The following is an 18,427-nucleotide window of genomic DNA, read 5'->3' as shown; positions in this document are numbered from 1 at the left end:
AAACTTATTTCAAGAACTTTTTCCCATCAGCATTATTACCTCTTTTATATAGCCACTGATTTATTACGTCTGATAGTCATAGTTGACTGTATGATTTAAATTCCAATGATTTCATATTACACATTCAAATATGACTTCATCAAAGCTCCTAACAAATTAATAAGATAATTTAAAATAAAATGCTAGTTAGGATGTCTCCACCGCGATTTCCATTACAACTTGAATAGTAAGGTACAAATGAAAGGTTTTACAATTGTCCTTTCGGATTTAACAGAGCGTGTAAAAGGGGAAGATAAAGCAACGCCTCTCTCCCCGGGAGATCAGAGGGGGAACGAAGAAGGAATTTCACGGCCTGGGCCTTTTGGAGGTAGCTTTTTCTCTGGCAGTTTTCTACGTGCAAGTCCGTCTTGCGGGCTTTTTAACAAAACGTGATATTACGTGCAAATACGCGAGTCGGTTAAAGGGGAGCAATTAATCCTTTTTACTTTCTTTGAAAATGGGATTTTTAAGTTATCTCACTTTTGAAATCACAACTATTGGATAATTTGATTTTCAAACTGAATTTCTAACTTTGTATGCATCTTAGGCTTACAATAAAATACAACGCGAAAATTTCATAAAAAGGAATTAATATTTCAATCTCTGTTTAGGGTTTTTCCCCCTTTCCATAAGGGGAGGACGATTTGAAAAAGAAAAAAAAAGATAAACAAAAAAATCCGGAGTCGGATTCGGAGTTGGAGTCGGAGTTGGACGTTTCAAAATCCAGGAGTCAGAGTCGGTAATTTTTCCTCCGACTCCGCAGCCCTGGTTACAACACAGTTAAAATAGGAGGCACTTAAAAAAGAGCAAATACTACGCCAGATCACTTTGCCCAACATTCCCCTACTACTTTATTCAAAACAAACTTGCTGGTGTCTCTTTCTTTTTCCGAAAAGACAGACCACATGAGCAAAAATTAATCTGCGTCATAGTAACGTAATAAACTATTCTGCGAAAAAAATACAATGGTCAATATTCTGATATCGGATGAAATCTGAAAAGACGAATTAAAATTTATGCAAAATTATAACTTTTAAAAGTAATATGGAAATTACAACAGTCGTTATAATTATCGCCACAAGAAACATAACTAATGTTGACTTGAAAGAACTTAGTCAATAATAAACTTCTATTGTTTTATTACAGTCTTGATGCAACATTGTTGGATCAGTATTAATCCAAAATAGGGGTCTAAGATACCGTAAAACCTATGTCAGCAGTTTTTAGCGAGTATAATGGACATAATGTTTATTTTCTGCACAAAGATATTTATTAATCTTTATACATAAATGGCTACTTCTGTACCATTTTTTCACCATAGATAGCTACATTATCAGAGAGCAACTTAGGCTGTAATTTATTCCTAAAAAACTTAGTTTAAAAACATTATGATAGGAAACAGTAACTGTCATGTAATTTCCCCATTAAATGATGAAATATAAAATCCATTGTTACGAAAATTCGCTGCCTTACAACAACAATATTAAAAGTAATCATAATGAAAATTTTGAATCAAGGCTTCTCCCGAGCAAACATGGGTTTAAAGTCATTTAAACATTTGGAAACTCTACTTTTTGCACACTTAGGAAAACACAGTAAAGAGCCTTTTTTTTGTGTGTGTGTGTGTGTGTGTGTGTGTACTATTTAATTCAATAAAGTGCACTTTTTTTAGTGATCTTTGTTTTTGTTAGTTTATATTTTGGAAATGCCTCGTGCTTTCGTTTATAAATGAATACTCGTTCGTTCTTTATAATTATTGCTGTTTTACTTTTATGGGTAGAAATATGGTAAGAAAGTATTATTACTGACCCAGGCAACGCCGGGTATTTTTCCTTGTTTTTTATAATGTTTATTGGATCAGATGTATTAGGAAGTCACTTTGACTGCGCATAAATTATTTGTGAAATATGGTTTACAATCATCAGGAGATTTGAATACAATTTTTCAATCAAGCTAGGTGACATGAAATCAGAATTAATGTTTAAAATTTAAAAAAAACTTATCTCAACTTTAGAATTCTTAACTTATTTAAGGATTAGCGGCTGTTCCAGTCGGGAAATATAAGGTCTCAAACCACCGGCCAACAACGCCTTGTGCAGTGGTCTCATACGCTGACTGCATTGGCTAAGTGAACAAGCGCTGGCTAGCATATAAGGAGCCTAAATTCCCCGTCTTTCATCCTAGCTGCATCAGAACAATGAAATGAGATAGCTTTGGGATGTGTTAAGTTACCCTCCTCAGCTCTTAAGGAATTAAACTCAAAAGAAACAATACAGCAATTTCTTATTTTCTTACATTACATGTAATTTCTAATATTATTGAGGAATAAAATTTTATTTTGTCAGAATAAATGTATAATTTCTGAAAAAATATACATCTTTAAAAAAAGTGTAAAATCTTTGAAACCTAATGAATATACATTTTAACGTCTAGTTAAATCTAGTACCTTTTGTGAAATATATTTGAATAGGAAAGATCAACCAATGGAACATCACATACGCTAGCTGCTTGTTTGAGCTTTTCCAGATATGTGCCTTTTTTCTCCCCAATGCACAAAAGTCCAACAGGTGAATAGAATTCTATGCCTGAGAATAGAAAAGAAATAGTGTTGAAGAATAGAAAAGAAATAGTAAAGTGTAACATACTTCTTCTAAGACAAATGTATTTAAAATCCGGTTTAAAAAAATAAGGGAAAAATATGTTTTTCGTTTTTTTTTAAGTATACAGCAGTGTCGAAGTTAAATGTGCCAACAATCTTGTGAAGGAAAGAAAAAGAAATATATATTTCAAAACAAAATTTCAAAATCAATAGTTAGCAACTTAGACCTAAATTGCAAAATTATTGCATACACATTTTACGGTTTGAAGTCCCCAAGAAACAAATGCATGTACATTAGTTTTACAATTATCCAACGCAATCCTGTTGATTTTGTGTTATTATTTTTTTCCTGTAAAAAGGCATTATTTCATTCCATACGTTAAGATTATATGTGTCCTTGATTTTGTTAAAGTTTCATACGTCACTCGCTAGATGACACCACTATTGAATATTCCTTTGCTTTGTTGCGATCAAGATTAAGTTCTCATTTCTCCTGCAGGCGTAGAGGGAAAAAAACATACGTTGAACCAGATAGCCATGGTTGAACATGCCTGCTAATTTTTTGTTCATTTGAATCATTTCGACTTACATTTATGCAAATGAAACAGAATTCAAATGACAGTGTTGGTAAATTTCCTCACTAAAGGAAAAAGAAAAAAAAAAAAAAAAACTAGGGTAAAAGCACCGAGTATGAGCTATGGGGTATCTTTTATTTTTGTCACCTACAACTGAAATTAATAAGAAAAAAAATTAAAAATTAAGCGAACAACAAGATTTAAGATTCTGAGAAAATGAACTTATCAGTTCAACAGTCTAAAATAAAAATGTTAGTTTTAAATTTTTACATTGGAAAAAAAAAAAAAAATCCAGCCCTCCTCCAATAATAGGAAAAAATAACATTAGACAAGAAGTGAATTAGACATTAGTTATATATATATATATATATATATATATATATATAAATAATCCAATCAGTTTGGAACCTGAAAGCTTTAATATACGTCAGTATTTGTGAGTAAGATCAGTGGCGTCGCTACGGTGGGGGGGAGGGGGGCAAAAGGGTAGTCCGCCCCGGGTGTCACCCATCTAGGCAGTGACACCCGGGAATTTGCCGCACTTGCATTTCCGGCATTTGTAGAAATGCAGGTTTTCGAAAAATATGAAACTAAAGTGCGATTTTTAGAGTACAAATCATAAAATTTTACCCCCACTTTTATATGTTTTTGTACATTAACCCACTAAAAATTTCGTTAGAACATTGCTTACTGGGTAATTGTAGTTGTTTCTGAAAATTGTATGAATTTCATGATTTTATATTTACATTTTTTTTTTCTTTTTCGTTTGTAGGGGGGGGGGGGTCACCCATGATACGGTAACCCACGGATTAAGATACATTCCTCAACTATCCAATATGCAATCAAAAATTTTACCTGATAATTCTTCTATCTCTCGGTAAGATTTAATAGACTTTTTGCTTAGAATTTCATAAGCTGGATTGCTGTCGATTACTCTAGTAATTCTTCCTTCATCGTAATGGCAGCTGAAAATTTCTCTATCGGCTCTTTCTTCATCCTAAAAGAAAAGTATGAACCGAGCAATCTAAAGCAGTAGAATAAAACAGCAACAAAATTAGAATTATCAAAAAGAAATTTGAAAACTACCGTAAGAAACATCTAATTAAAACATCCAATAATTACGTTTGTTCAGCTGTAATAGACGGAGAGCCCAGGGCCGCCAGACCTAACTTATTTTCTAAGTAACAAAATGTGTAAGACAGAATACTGTTAGCATGTACTTTGAACGTACGCGTAATTATTAACTTGGACCGAGGGCCAATTTGCAGGTACTGGGTAATGAATGTACGAAAAAGCAGTGCTAACCTAACTTATTTTCTAAGTCTCAATTTTTATATTATGATACTCAGGGAACTGTTCCAATGCATTTTGTAAGCTGCCAGACCAATTGCATGGGCCAAACATCCCGCCAGACACAGTTAAAACAACCTACCAAACTGCCAGACACGTCCCGTGGGCACTAATGGCTGCCAGTGGCGCAACGTGCTTATTTTCTAAGTCTCAATTTTTATATTATGATACTCAGGGAACTGTTCCAAAACATTTTGTAAGCAGCCAGACCAATCGTATTTGACAAACATCCCGCCAGACACAGTTAAAACGTCGCTCTGAGTACAAGCGCGACGCTATCATTCTTATGCTTAAGCACTGAAAAATATCGTCTGCTTTAAAAAAGCAATGTTGTTAAAGCAGAAAACCTACTAAAAAAAATATGAAATAGGATTTCAGTGAAACCCCGATTTTACGTCCCCCGAATCTTCGTTTTCTCCACATTTAACGTTTTTTCACCAGGTCCCACAGTAATGCCTGCTAACTTAGACCGAGGGCCAAATTTCAGGTACTGGGTACTGAATGTTCACAAAAACATTGAAAACTTTACTTATTTTCTGAGTGCTGATTTTTCACGTGCTCGTACTCACAGGGACGTTTTAACTGTGTCTGGCGGGATGTTTTGTCCACACGATTGGTCTGGCTGCTTACAAAATGTTTTGGAATAGTTCCCTGAGTATCATCATATAAAAATTGAGACTTAGAAAATAAGTAAGGTTGCTCCACTGGCAGCCATTAGTGCCCACGGGACGTGTCTGGCAGTTTGGTAGCTTGTTTTAACTGTGTCTGGCGGGATGTTTGGCCCATGCGATTGGTCTGGCAGCTTTTAAAATGCATTGTAATAGTTCCCTGAGCATCATAATATAGAAATTGAGACTAAGAAAATAAGTAAGGTTGCGCCACTGGCAGCCATTAGTGCCCACTGGACGTGTCTGGAAGTTTGGTAGGTTGTTTTAACTGTGTCTGTCGGGATGTTTGGCTCATGCGATTGGTCTGGCAGCTTACAAAATGTTTTGGAATAGCTCCCTGAGTATCATAATATAAAAACTGAGACTTAGAAAATAAGTTAGGTTAGCACTGTTTTTTCGTACATTCAGTACCCAGTACCTGCAAATTGCCCCTCGGTCCAAGTTAATAATTACGCGTACGTTCAAAGTACATGCTGACTCTATTCTGTCCTACACATATTGTTACTTAGAAAATAAGTTAGGTCTGGCGGCCGTGGGCTCTTGGGCTATAAGTTTAAGTAAACTACTTTTACTAGAATTTGCAAAGTAAGGGAGAACGGGCTTGTGTGCGAGTGATAATTTTAGTGTTTTTAATTTGACAGGTCTGAGTCACGTGTCACATGACCATGTATATGTCACGCTATTGTGAGTGTGTTTTCAGTGACAGCACCGTATGGATTATGAGGGAAAATTTTGATTTTTCGAAGTCTATGTAATTTTTTTTATTCTTAGTTTTTTTTTTTTTTTTTTTTTTTTGTAGCGGACTGCATTCCCAAAGCTCGTTAATATTTAAAAGCTCATATTTCGTCGCAAAAAATTGACAACTTATTTTACTTATTAGATGAAGCCATGCCCAAACTAGTGTAACCTGGCTTCTAAAAAGTGAGTTGCGGCAAGTGGGGGAGTCTTTTTTGGGGGGGTAAGTGTGCGAATTCGAATACTTACCCCTGATACTTTTATCTCAAAACGTAGACAACTGAAGCATAAATTACATGAAATGTTAAGCTAATCTAATGAACTGGTTGCACCTGTTGCTGGAGCTCTCCAAAACCAGCAAAGTATCTGAAGATGCAAGAAACCCCAAAAACCTCGAGAAAAATGGATCTAGTGTAGGAAGTGCTGCATGTGGACCCACTAAGGAGTGTGTTGGATCAGCGCTCACTTCACCTGGAATGGAGGATCCGGTTTTGATTAGTTTCTTTTTATAGTCAAAAAAGGAAATTTAGGGGTTTTTGGAAAAGGATAGGGTCTTGTGGTGAAAAGTGGTCAATGGGGTAAAGTGGTCATACGTCAAATAAATGGCTATAGTTTAGAAATAAATGTTCGAATGAATGTGTAAATTTTATTTTAGGGTAGGGCAGTTAGAAACCATATTTTGAATACAAAATTTTACAACTGGAAAAATGTTGTTTGGTAATATATATATATATATATATATATATATATATATATATATATATATATATATATATATATATATATGTATGAATTTTTTTTAACTGTAAACACCTTTTTTAACTTTCTTCGGAAATTTTATTTGCTAGAATTATGAACAAATTGACTGCGCAGGAAGCTTCCTACATGTCTCAAGAACTCTTACTCATTAGCAGTTAGTTGAATATATTTTGGATAAATTTTTAGAACAATTTAAGTAAGGTGGAGTAAAGTGGTCATAATATTAGGCTTAAAGAGTATTGCACTTCTAAAATCACTTTATCTTTAAGTATAAGGCAGATATAAATTTAATATGATTTTCACTTAATACATATTGTTTTTACAGTAAACAGGTTAAACATACGAGTATATGCGTATGCCTAAGTATATACTCGAGTAGGAACTTATACTTACGTATTCACATAACTGCACCAATAAACACGTATATATGTATCTGCAACCTCTATCTATACAGATATACATTCGACTATACGCGTAAATACCCGGTTATACTCGTATGTATACGAACACTTATACACTCAGGTAGACACGTATATACGCGTACGTATTCGAGTAGACACTTACGTACTAGCATATTATATACATGTATATAGGGTAATTTTAAACACTTGGCCAAAATATTAAAAGGTGTTAGAAGGATAGGAAGCAAGAATCATAAGAATTATATTGTCCCAAACACAAAGCTGACGCGCTACATGCACGCAAAGCCAGATACTGATGGACGCAAAACAGGTCACAAATTTATTACATAAAGACAATTTTACGCAACATTTTAAGTCTTAATAAAGTTTTAAAGCGATCGATGAAATTTTTGCGGCATGCAACTGTAATACAAGCGTCGCAATTACAAAGCACTCTCTGTTGCAATAACGAGACTTTTGAAAAACTTTCATCAGTCGCTGCGCCTTTGTTGCGATGCGTGTATTAGAGCTACTACAGCCGCAACTTTTAACAACTGCTCTAAATATTTCTGAAAAACTAAAATGTAGGGTAAAATCATCTTTGTGTAACAAATTGGTGACCTGTTTTGCATCCATCAGTTTCTGTCTTAGTGTGCATATAGCGCGTAAGCGACCATAAGTTCCTTATGAATCTTTGCTTCTTATCCTACCCTCTCGAAACCCTTAGATTTTTGCCCAAGAGTTTGGATTCACTCTGTAAGCATAAATGTATATTAGCGTATATTCTCGTGCATATATACATGTACGGATGTATAAACGTAAATGTACGCATAAACGTCCATACAGGTATATAATCGCGTTTACAAGTAATACTCCTGCTTCCATATATATATATATATATATATATATATATATATATATATATATATATATATATATATATATATATATATATATATATATATATATATATATATATATATATATATATATATATATATATATATATATATATGAGTAGACACATTCTAAAAACGCACTGGGTGTATCTACGAATTAACTCGTGCATACCCGTATATGTATGTATGCAAGTATACTTATATATGCGTATATACGTCTACTATACACGTATGCATTCAGGTATGCAAGTATATACTCGAGATACAAGTTGCATACAAGCCTATGATGCGAGTATAAACTGAAGCGTCCATACTCGTATATACAAGTGACACGTATATACGCGTGTAGACACATATACACTCCTGTAGGTAATCACATATACATACTTATATACTCGTATATACACTTATATACCTTAATAGGCACGTGCATGCGTTTATCTGATGTATGCATGTATCTACTCATATATGAACGTGTTTACAATGTTTACACGACACGTATATACTTGTGTATACCTGCATATACTCGTGCATATATTTGTAACTATAAAAATAACCGAAATGTACAAATATTAGGGTTATTTGTACCGGTTTTGCATCTATTTTTAACTATGACCACTTTACCCCATGCTATGACTGCTTTCCCCCACCCCATGGGGTAAAGTGGTCATAAATACATAGGGAAATGAAAGTATTATAAAACTACATAAATCAATATTTTTTTTCCTGATATTCACTATACCGTGTTCTTTAATAATGCGATGTAAAATAACAACGAAAAAGTTGAAATATTTAAAGAATTTATTGTATTTTATTATCTTCTCTTAAGTTGAAAACCTACGATTTTATGACCAGACCACTTTACCCCACCAGACCCTATATCCCCAAATCTCACTCTTCATACGATTTCGATGTTGGATGAATTTTTTCGTTTAACATATCAGAAGAATGTTTCTATAAGAAACAACAGCAAAATAAAATAAGATAAAATTTTTAAAAAACGCAATTATTTAGTGTAAAGTTTCTGTTTTTACTAAATTCCTACTGAAAAATATCATTTGATAAAAATAAAATGACGTTAGGTGATACAAAAAAAAAAAAAAAAAAACTGTACGAAAAAAGGCTTTTATTTAAAATAAAAAATGCACCACAAGATGTTTAAAAAAAGATATAAAAAACAAGCTATCGAACTAGACTGAACTATTTAAAAACACGCTTAGTTAGTTTTTCTCTGACAGTATAAGTAAACAAAGTAAAATAAATTTAAATCTCTCCCTCTTTGAAATCCTGGACCCGGGCCCGTACTACTTGAGTATGAATCTCTGCCGTGCTGTGTAGTATGTAAGACCATGAAAGTAGAAAAAGGAAAAGAAAGAAGTAGAATATTGCTACTAGAAAACGTTAAAAAAAAAAAAACTCCTCTTTCTCTTTGGTATATTTGCAAAAAGTAAGCTTCACTTTAGTATATAACTTCCTTCTCATTGTCAGCTACAAGCAATAGTCAAACTTTTGTAGCTTAATGGAAACAAACAATAACCCTATTAATATCTTCCATACATTATCAAGTGGTCATTTACCAGCATTTTACTTTAAAAAAAAACTACATGGGTGCTATTGCAGTACGTATCTAACGAGATAAAGCATAAAACTCACTGTAGGTTCATTTGGTCCAACGAGGCATACTTTGCAGGAAGGATTAGCTGAAGCATGTCGTGCTGCAGCTGATCCAAACATGCCTGCACCAATAATGCAAAGATCATATACATCGCTCATTTTTGAAACTAAACTCTGAAAAAAAAAATAAAGTTCAATAAAACTGCTTAGTAAAGAAACTTTTTGCGTAGTTACAAAAATTTATTTTTGCCATTAAGTTCAACATTTGTGCTGGTACTAAGTCAATCTGTAATACAGCATGGGGCGCGGGAACTTCCTTTTTTGAATATGCAATAAAAATTTTTGCAAATTCTTTATAATTATCTTTTTCTTGTCACACGTAATGGGAGATAATGCTTTACACTGTTTTCAGACCAATATTTTGTAAGTGTTGCCCTCTATTGCCAATACATTGATTCAGTCGAACTCGGAAGTTTTGGTCTACTCTTGGAGCATGTCGACCGGTATTTCGGCAGTTTCAGCTCGGAGTCTCCAGGGTTCGTGGACGATTGTTATAAACCTGCGACTTTCAGGGGGCTTATTACGAGCTCTTCGGCTTCGAATTCGGGAAGCTAGAAATCTCACCTTTCTCATTCCGAACGAAGTCGTTAGGCGTATTACGAACTGCAAGTGAGAAGCATACTCACAGTGGGAAAGACTTGCCGTTCGGGAAAAAAATATGACGTCGTTTTGTAGGCGTGGTGTAAGATGAACCAATAAGAGATTGCAGCGTGAAAATTTGAAATGGTGTTGTTTCTATGCGTTCTCGTTTCATATGGATTTTGTGAATTTTACTAGTGGCTTTGTTTTTTTTTCACCACATGTTAAACATTTCTTTTTATAACTAATGAAATTTCAAAAATAATTAGAGATACAAAATTTCCGGAAATTTTGCGGCGGTGGGGAAAAAAACAAACTTTTGAATTAAAATGGAAAAATTGATTTTTTTAAAAATTTAAAATGTATTAATTGATATATTTTATCAGAAAGCGTTTAAAATTTTCACAGCGCTCTGAAAATAGTTTATAGAACTAACATTATTAACGTAACTAAACCAATGGATTCCCCAGGTCAAACTACATACAATTTTGCTTTTTATGTTACCCTACTTTTCCGTAAAAGTAACTTAAAGATAAAAAAAAGAAAGAAAGGAAAAGATTTAAAACATTTAGAATCCTTGAACTAAAACAACTGATTCCTGCAGCCAAAAATCATCAACGTTATTCGAATATATATGCTCTCAGTTTTAAGTTTCAAGAATTCACAAAAACATAACAATAAAAATGGAAATAACTTTCTACATTTACTTAATATCAACTGACGGTCAAACTAAATGATTTAGTAAACTTAAACAGCTCATTTAATGCATACACAACTTGGATAGCTGGAGTAGCGTATGATTCAAAGGGTTTCAGCTGTATTTGGGAGCTAAGCTTGTGTTCCTGTGTGACGCGGTTGTATAAGCACGCGCGTTGTACTAACGCGATCGACGGTTCGAATCCCACCGTTGGCATGTTTTTCAAAAAGTCGAATGATTTTTTTAAAAAGTTTTTTAGTATTAATGTTGACAGTTTTTCTTTTCTTTTTCTTTTTATCAACAATCAGATCATAAAATATTTTCTTCCGAATTCAGAATTTGTTTTTTAATGAGATTTGTTCACAAATAGATAACCTTTGAAAATAATTATAAATTTTGCACTAAATTTCTTCTTTAACCTAATGACTTTTTAACTATATGAGGAAAGATTGTTCTGGGATTTTCTTCCTCATATGATATTAAAAACAAATGTGCTTGAATTACATAATGCCTAACAGAGAGCACAAACATGATATCGACCAAAACATGTTTTTCCTTCCTCTTTTCGTTTCTTTTCTTTCTTCCTTTCTTTTTTTTTCTTTTTTGTTTTTGAAAAATAGATTTTCTTTTAAGAAAACTACTTCAACTCTAGAAGGATGCTTCTCTCCTTACCGAATGGAAAACAAAGGAATAAATAAATAACTTGAATTAGTCTTGATTTAAAGACAGTCAAATTGTATTTTTCGTAATCAAATTTGAAATAGGATATAGGAATACAAAAATAAAAATAAAAAAAACCTTTCGAGGCATAATAAAAATACGCACAAACGTTTTTGTCTATTAAATAAAAGTAATTAAAAACGCATAACATTTCTAAAGTAAATAAAATAACTTTAATTATAATAAGGCAACAACCATCGAAAAACAAATTAGAAAATGACGTTTGCAAAAGACAAAAATAATAGAAGTCTATTTACAGGAGAAATACTCACAAATGATAGATTTATCGTGTCAAAAAATTAAATAAATAAAACGAAGAAAAGAATTTATAAGCTACGAAAAGATTTATCGCCTGCAAAAAAAAAAAGTTAAATTAATTAATGGGTCCCGAATTTCGCTATTTACGTTCAATAACACGACGAACCGATGGTTGATTTTCGCAATGATATTAAATCATCGTGACTAGCTATCTGCCAGTCACAAGGACAATGAAGTGAAAACATTAAGCCCTAGCAAAGGAAAATCAGCAAGCAATCTTGATTAAAAAAAAAAAAATCAACCAGTGTATGCAAGAGGGGAGGGAAAATTCATCAAAATTACTGGCTATTCCATCGAGCAGAAACAGAATACGGAAACATACTGCAAAATATATTACATTTTAGTGTATCAATGTGGTTTCGACATTTTTTAAAACTATTGTACGCTAAATTTAAAATGAAATGAATTTAAAGTCTTGTTTCATTGAATTTCAAAACAAAGCCGTAACTTTCACATGAAGTAAGTTAAATCATTAGAGATATTTTACTAAATAAATCCCTATACATTAATGCAACTTTATAAGCATATCATAAGTTCATTTTTAATCATACTTATATCTGAGAATGCAAGTTGAATAATACAGGAAGGTTGTTTACTGAAGATCTTCGATGCGACTCTGAAAAAAATGCGATGCTTCCTTTTTTTTCTTTTTGTTTAATTTTTTGACTTCGTAAAAATTTTTTCGGATACGGAGCTTACAGGAGTAAGCTCTACACTCTAGTTTTAGGTCCAAAATAAGTGAAAAAAATTGTAAAACAAACCCCCTATACAAAAAATATGGGTTCTGATGATTTTAAAAATATTTTAGGGGGAGTACCATTGTGAGTCTCTTGACTTAGTCTAAATGTTCATACTTTGGAACCTTGCACCTCTCTAGACCTTCAGAAGAGTATCAATGGCTATTTTTATGCTTCCTTTCCCTCCAAATAAAAATAATGGCTATTAAACTGTCGAAAACGGGAAAAAATGGGAGAGGGGGGGGCACCATTTCTAAAAAAATGGGACATATAGGGAGAAAACGGTGGTCATATTTGAATTTCGGGGCTCATTTTACATAAGAAGCAGCGAGAATTATGTCAGAAGCATTTTGATTTTTTTTTTTTTGTTACAATTTGGAAAATCTCTGATACTTAGAACAAAGAAAGCTAGTGGCGAATTTAGTTTAATAGCAAAAGTTTTATGTATATATCTGTTTGAAAGAAAAAAATACCATGGATTGCATACACCTTCAAATATTGAAAATTTTAAACGCTTTCTGATAAAATATATCAATTAATACATTTTAAATTTAAAAAAAAATCAATTTTTCCATTTTAATTCAAAAGTTTGTTTTTTCCCCCACCGCCGCAAAATTTCCGGAAATTTTGTATCTCTAATTATTTTTGAAATTTCATTAGTTATAAAAAAAAAATGTTTAACATGTGGTGAAAAAAAAAACAAAGCCACTAGTAAAATTCACAAAATCCATATGAAACGAGAACGCATAGAAACAACACCATTTCAAATTTTCACGCTGCAATCTCTTATTGGTTCATCTTACACCACGCCTACAAAACGACGTCATATTTTTTTCCCGAACGGCAAGTCTTTCCCACTGTGAGTATGCTTCTCACTTGCAGTTCGTAATACGCCTAACGACTTCGTTCGGAATGAGAAAGGTGAGATTTCTAGCTTCCCGAATTCGAAGCCGAAGAGCTCGTAATAAGCCCCCCCCTGGCCAGTTTAAGTCCCGAATCCGATCGAGCGACTGTTAGGGAAAAAAAAAACGCCTTCACAGAGTAAAAGCGCGATGCTGTCTCGACCAAAAAGCATGATGAAAACTGAAAGCATGATGTAAGATAAAACAAAAAATCCCATTCAGATCTTTCCGTTGAGCTTCTCCCCACTACCCTGTGATGTTCCACCTATTTTGCACGCCAGATTCAAAAAACGAAGCGCCCCACACTGTATATGAGAACAATGGACAGGGCCGTCTCAAGGGGGGGGGGGCGAGCGGGGAAATCGCCCCGGGCGCCACGAAATGAGGGTCGCCGCAAGGCACCCTCATTTCGACGGAACACGACGACATTCATACGCAAACGATACTTTTACGAGGGGTGCCTTGCGGCGCCCCTCATCGTATAGAATGCACCGATTGTATAAAATTAGGGGTGCCTGCGGCGTCCCCTCATTTCGTGTATCATATATACAGTCATAGACACACAAAATAGAGAATCATTGCAATGACTCTCTATTTTTTCGTAGGGCACGAATATAATCCTCTCTAAGTCTCCAAAACATTCGTTTCCTTTGCATCATTGAAGCAGATACAATTTCTGAGATTTAACTGTTGAGAATCAAACAAAAGATTCTTCTCCTTTGTCTAGTTCTCACCGAATTTGCTTGAAATCTGCTTCTGAGTGATTATTTTCATAAACTCAAGTCTTAAAATGCAGTTTGTAACGCCATATTTTGGGATATTAGGGCCAGTAATTTCTCGAAGTTAGAGCTCCAAAATTTTCGATGTTCTTGAGTATTTGTGGGATTCTCCCAAAAACTTACAAGCATTTGATGCAAAAGAATAACATCTTTGTTTAGAACATATATTAAAGCTGGTATTAAGTTCTTACAAGTAAAACCAAAAAACTGTTGAAAAGTATCATTGGATGAGTCCATATCGAAATTTAATTTTGATATAATTTACTTCGATAAATATATTTTCTATTTATAATCTGCAAATTTTTTATACGCGTTCTTAGTTTGATCAACATAAATCAACCAACTCAGTTTCAATTGTTTGTTTTTTATCTAGTGGGATAACATTTTACTAGATAAATATTTGGATTTCAACATTTCCATTTTTCGAAAAGCTTTTGGGCATTAATGTTTTACAAGTATTCGAAACAGATTCATTGCTTGTGTTTTACTTTGTATTATGCATAGCCCTCTGATTGCTTTGTTCATTAATATGTAAAAAAATAAGTACTATATATTATGCATTGATGTTAAGACGAACTTGATTTTTCTGTGTGTATAGGGGGGGGGGGCACCAGGAGACTTTCGCCCCGGGCGCCGTCATTTCTTCGGACGGCCATAACAATGGGTACATTAAAACACGAAAAATCAATCAATTTTTTATCAGTAAAAAACACAGACATCTAACTCTTTTAAATGGTACAATATTACAATATTCGTCATTGCAATTGGCATTATAAAAGAGGATCTAGAAAAATCAACCAATTCACACAAACGGAAAAAAAAAAAATTGTCTCACTGTTCGCCTAGTAAGTGGGAACACACGTTTTTTGAAGTAGGAAACTTTGAAACAATCTAAAATGAACTGGAAAAATAAGAATGATTGTTCCCGTTTGGTTTTGGTATGAACCTTTGGGGTCATTCCTCGCCAAATCAACCTAACCATCGTCAATTGCGACAAAACTTACAAGTTAACTCACTTGGTTATAGGAAAAATTCTTTTATTCGATTTTTTTTTTTTTTTTTTTTGTTCGAGACCTGCCAAAGCCGCTCGAAAAATGGCAAAAAATGACATTTTGGTAGTTACAAATATCCTTTTTACTCAGCTTCTGTACGAACTAGAGTGTCGTGGAGTAATTTCAAGCTCTTTTAATAGGCTTTCACATGATATGTCACTTGGCAAGGTTATGTGATTCTAATATTTCGAGGTCATGCACATCATTATTTGACCTTGAATATTTTGAAAAAGTAGATTTTTTAAAAATCTGATTTTTTTTTTTTTTTTTTTTGTATATTTCTTGCTGTTTACTAATGTGTGGTCTACACGTGGTAAAATTTTCAGAATGGCACAGCAATGGGATCATACTGAAAATTTATTATGAAGTGTTTCGATCTCGCAGACTAATGCAGTTCTTCCCACTGTGTTGCTATTCGATAAGTTATAATTGAAAATACATTTCTTTCATTATTAGAAATATGCGAAAATATTCTGAATGAGACTGCAGTTGGCTCGTGATGAAAAAAGCAAAAACTTTCACTGTCTCAATCTTTAAATTATTAAAATTGAGGTGTGAGCCATAGACAATGATGGCATCTGAAGGTATTACAGAAAAAAATGCAAACCGCAAAATGCTCCATAACTTATGGTTTACACAGTTCAATTCTTGCTTTGAGAGGCCGTAAACCCTTCCTTTCTTCATTCTACTAGAGTCTACTTTCGTAATAACATCACATCTGCCATACGATTGCTAATCAATAAGTGGTGATTGAAAATCCTCCTTTTCTCTATTCCTTTTCTAAATTGGTGCAATCGAAAAAAATATTATATATGACGAGATGAAAAGGAAAAAAAAAGAAGGGTAGTAAAAAAATATCTTTTAGAAATTGAAAGCTCTATCATGTCACTAGTTGTGCGGCTACATCTTGATTTAAAAACGTGTTCAACCATTTTAACCTTGGTAACCATTAATCAAGATTGGGTGATCAAAGTGGAAATACTTTTTCACATCTTATGTTAAAAGTTAGTGAGATGGTGTGGGTGGTAGGGCCGGATTATTGAATATGCCAACCAGAGGCCACTTTTTAAGGGCCCACAACTTGCTGAAATTGCTTCAGCCGTTGGCTAAGAGAAGTGACTACATGGGGCGTCGAAGAACTGTTTGGCCTCGAACCTCCGGTCATCAAACGACATATGATAACCTGGTTATGACCCCACGACACTAAAGCTTGAACATGGAAAGATAGCGGAATGCCTTGAAGCGGATACGGTATTTGTAACGTTTGTAATACATTGTTTGCAATTATTTTGTAATTTATAGGATGAGCGAAAACGTGCTTCTTACTACTCGGTGCTTTATGGTTTATTACAAACGATGCAGATAATGTCTCCACTTCAAGGTCATCTGCCATCTCTCCGGAGTGAAGCTTGTGTTTGATAGGGAAAATGAAACTGTACGTCAATACATGTTTGGTACAGTAACATTTTGCAGAAAAAAAGAGAAAGGGATTTTTAAACGTAGGAAAACAGTAGCAATATGATGTTCTCGGAGATTTAACTCTTTTATTGCATTGAACAAGAATCTAGTCGAAGTGAAAGTATTTACCTTTTTAAACAATTCAAGAGTAGAACACGTCACAATTTTTGAGAATGATTTTGAATGCTCAAAAATGGGTGAATTCTGAAGATATGACGACTTTTAGTGACAAGGTAGTGTTTTAAATGCAGACAAAGAAAATGAAAATAAAAGAGTACAGAAGCAGTTTTTGGACCTTCAGGTTCCTTCAAATATCTTTAAGAAAAGGGTACCCCTATAGCATCTACAAAGAAAGTGTAAAATTGCGTTTTTAAAACTAAAAGTTTCGAAATATTGACCGAACACCCCCCCCCCCCCTGCCCTCCCTTTCCTATCAGATGAAAATGTATTTATTTATTCTTTCAATGTGCCCCCCGAAAACTTTTTTCCGGTTACGTCACTGCCCGCAGGGGCAGAATTCCAAAGGAGGCCTTTGTTTGATTCTAAACAGTTATATTCTGAGAACTTGTTTCTTCTTAAATGATACAAAGGAAACGAATGTTTTGGAGACTAGGAGAGAGAACTATTTTCGTGCACTTGAAAAAATTGGAATTATTGCAATGATTCTCTGTTTTCTGTGCTTATGACTGTGCATCTATGATACCCGAAATGAGGGGGCGCCTTACGGTGCCCCGTCAGTTCATGGCGTATGAGGCGATTGCCCCGCTCGCCCCCACCCCATCCCCTTCGGACGGCCCTGCATGCATGGTGAGCATAAAAAGAAGATAAATTACTAATCTTTTCCATTAAAAAAAATTAAGTGCAACCAGGCTTAAAATAAAAAAAAAAAAATATAGATACATTTTTTAAAAAATGAACTTTTGTAACTTGTGATTAGTCGAAGACTAGCTTATTTTTTACTGTCAATAATATTAACTTATTCTGACACTATTCACCTATAAACTATGATGGTCATTCCGTTTCTTTTTAATTATTAATTTAAGGTTATAATAATTGAAATAAAAAACGTGCGATTGGTCAAAGCGGGTATAGGATTTAATCCTATATTTATTTAAAATTTCTTGACTCGTGCGCTGACTTAGATTTCCTCTTTCAATGGGATAAGTATAACTTTAAAAAAAAAATTATTTTTTTAGTATGGCAAAAAATTAGTCTATTAATTAACTCAGTTATTTCTTTATGTTTTATAAACAAATGTACTGACTTTAAATTGGATAGGTACAGCTGTTTTATATTTTTCATATACTGGCAGGTAGCTAGTCAACTATTTTAATCATTTATAACTTCATATTTGATTAGAAAATGTATCAAACCACAATTAGTTAAGCTTACCCGCTTTGTGCTCAATGGTAGGGCAAAGCTGGTTTTTCCCATGTTTGTTCAGTTTGATGATAAATAAATATTGGATTTGAAATAATACAAAATT

General features: G+C 33.7%; 1 protein-coding gene across 1 annotated transcript in view; it reads right to left on the bottom strand.

The window, feature by feature from the left end:
• LOC129222948 (uncharacterized) overlaps positions 1–18,427 on the bottom strand; it is a 55,123-nt gene that overhangs the window by 28,719 nt on the left and 7,977 nt on the right. The window contains exons 3-5 of the mRNA XM_054857510.1: positions 9,679–9,813; positions 4,069–4,210; positions 2,486–2,624 (exon numbers count right to left, since the gene is read on the bottom strand). Coding sequence (XP_054713485.1) covers positions 2,486–2,624; positions 4,069–4,210; positions 9,679–9,813 — 416 coding nt within the window. The remainder of the gene's footprint in view (positions 1–2,485; positions 2,625–4,068; positions 4,211–9,678; positions 9,814–18,427) is intronic.

Source organism: Uloborus diversus, chromosome 5 (assembly GCF_026930045.1).
Source record: "Uloborus diversus isolate 005 chromosome 5, Udiv.v.3.1, whole genome shotgun sequence".
Classification (NCBI taxonomy): domain Eukaryota; kingdom Metazoa; phylum Arthropoda; class Arachnida; order Araneae; family Uloboridae; genus Uloborus; species Uloborus diversus.
This window is presented reverse-complemented; position numbering and strand designations above follow the sequence as displayed.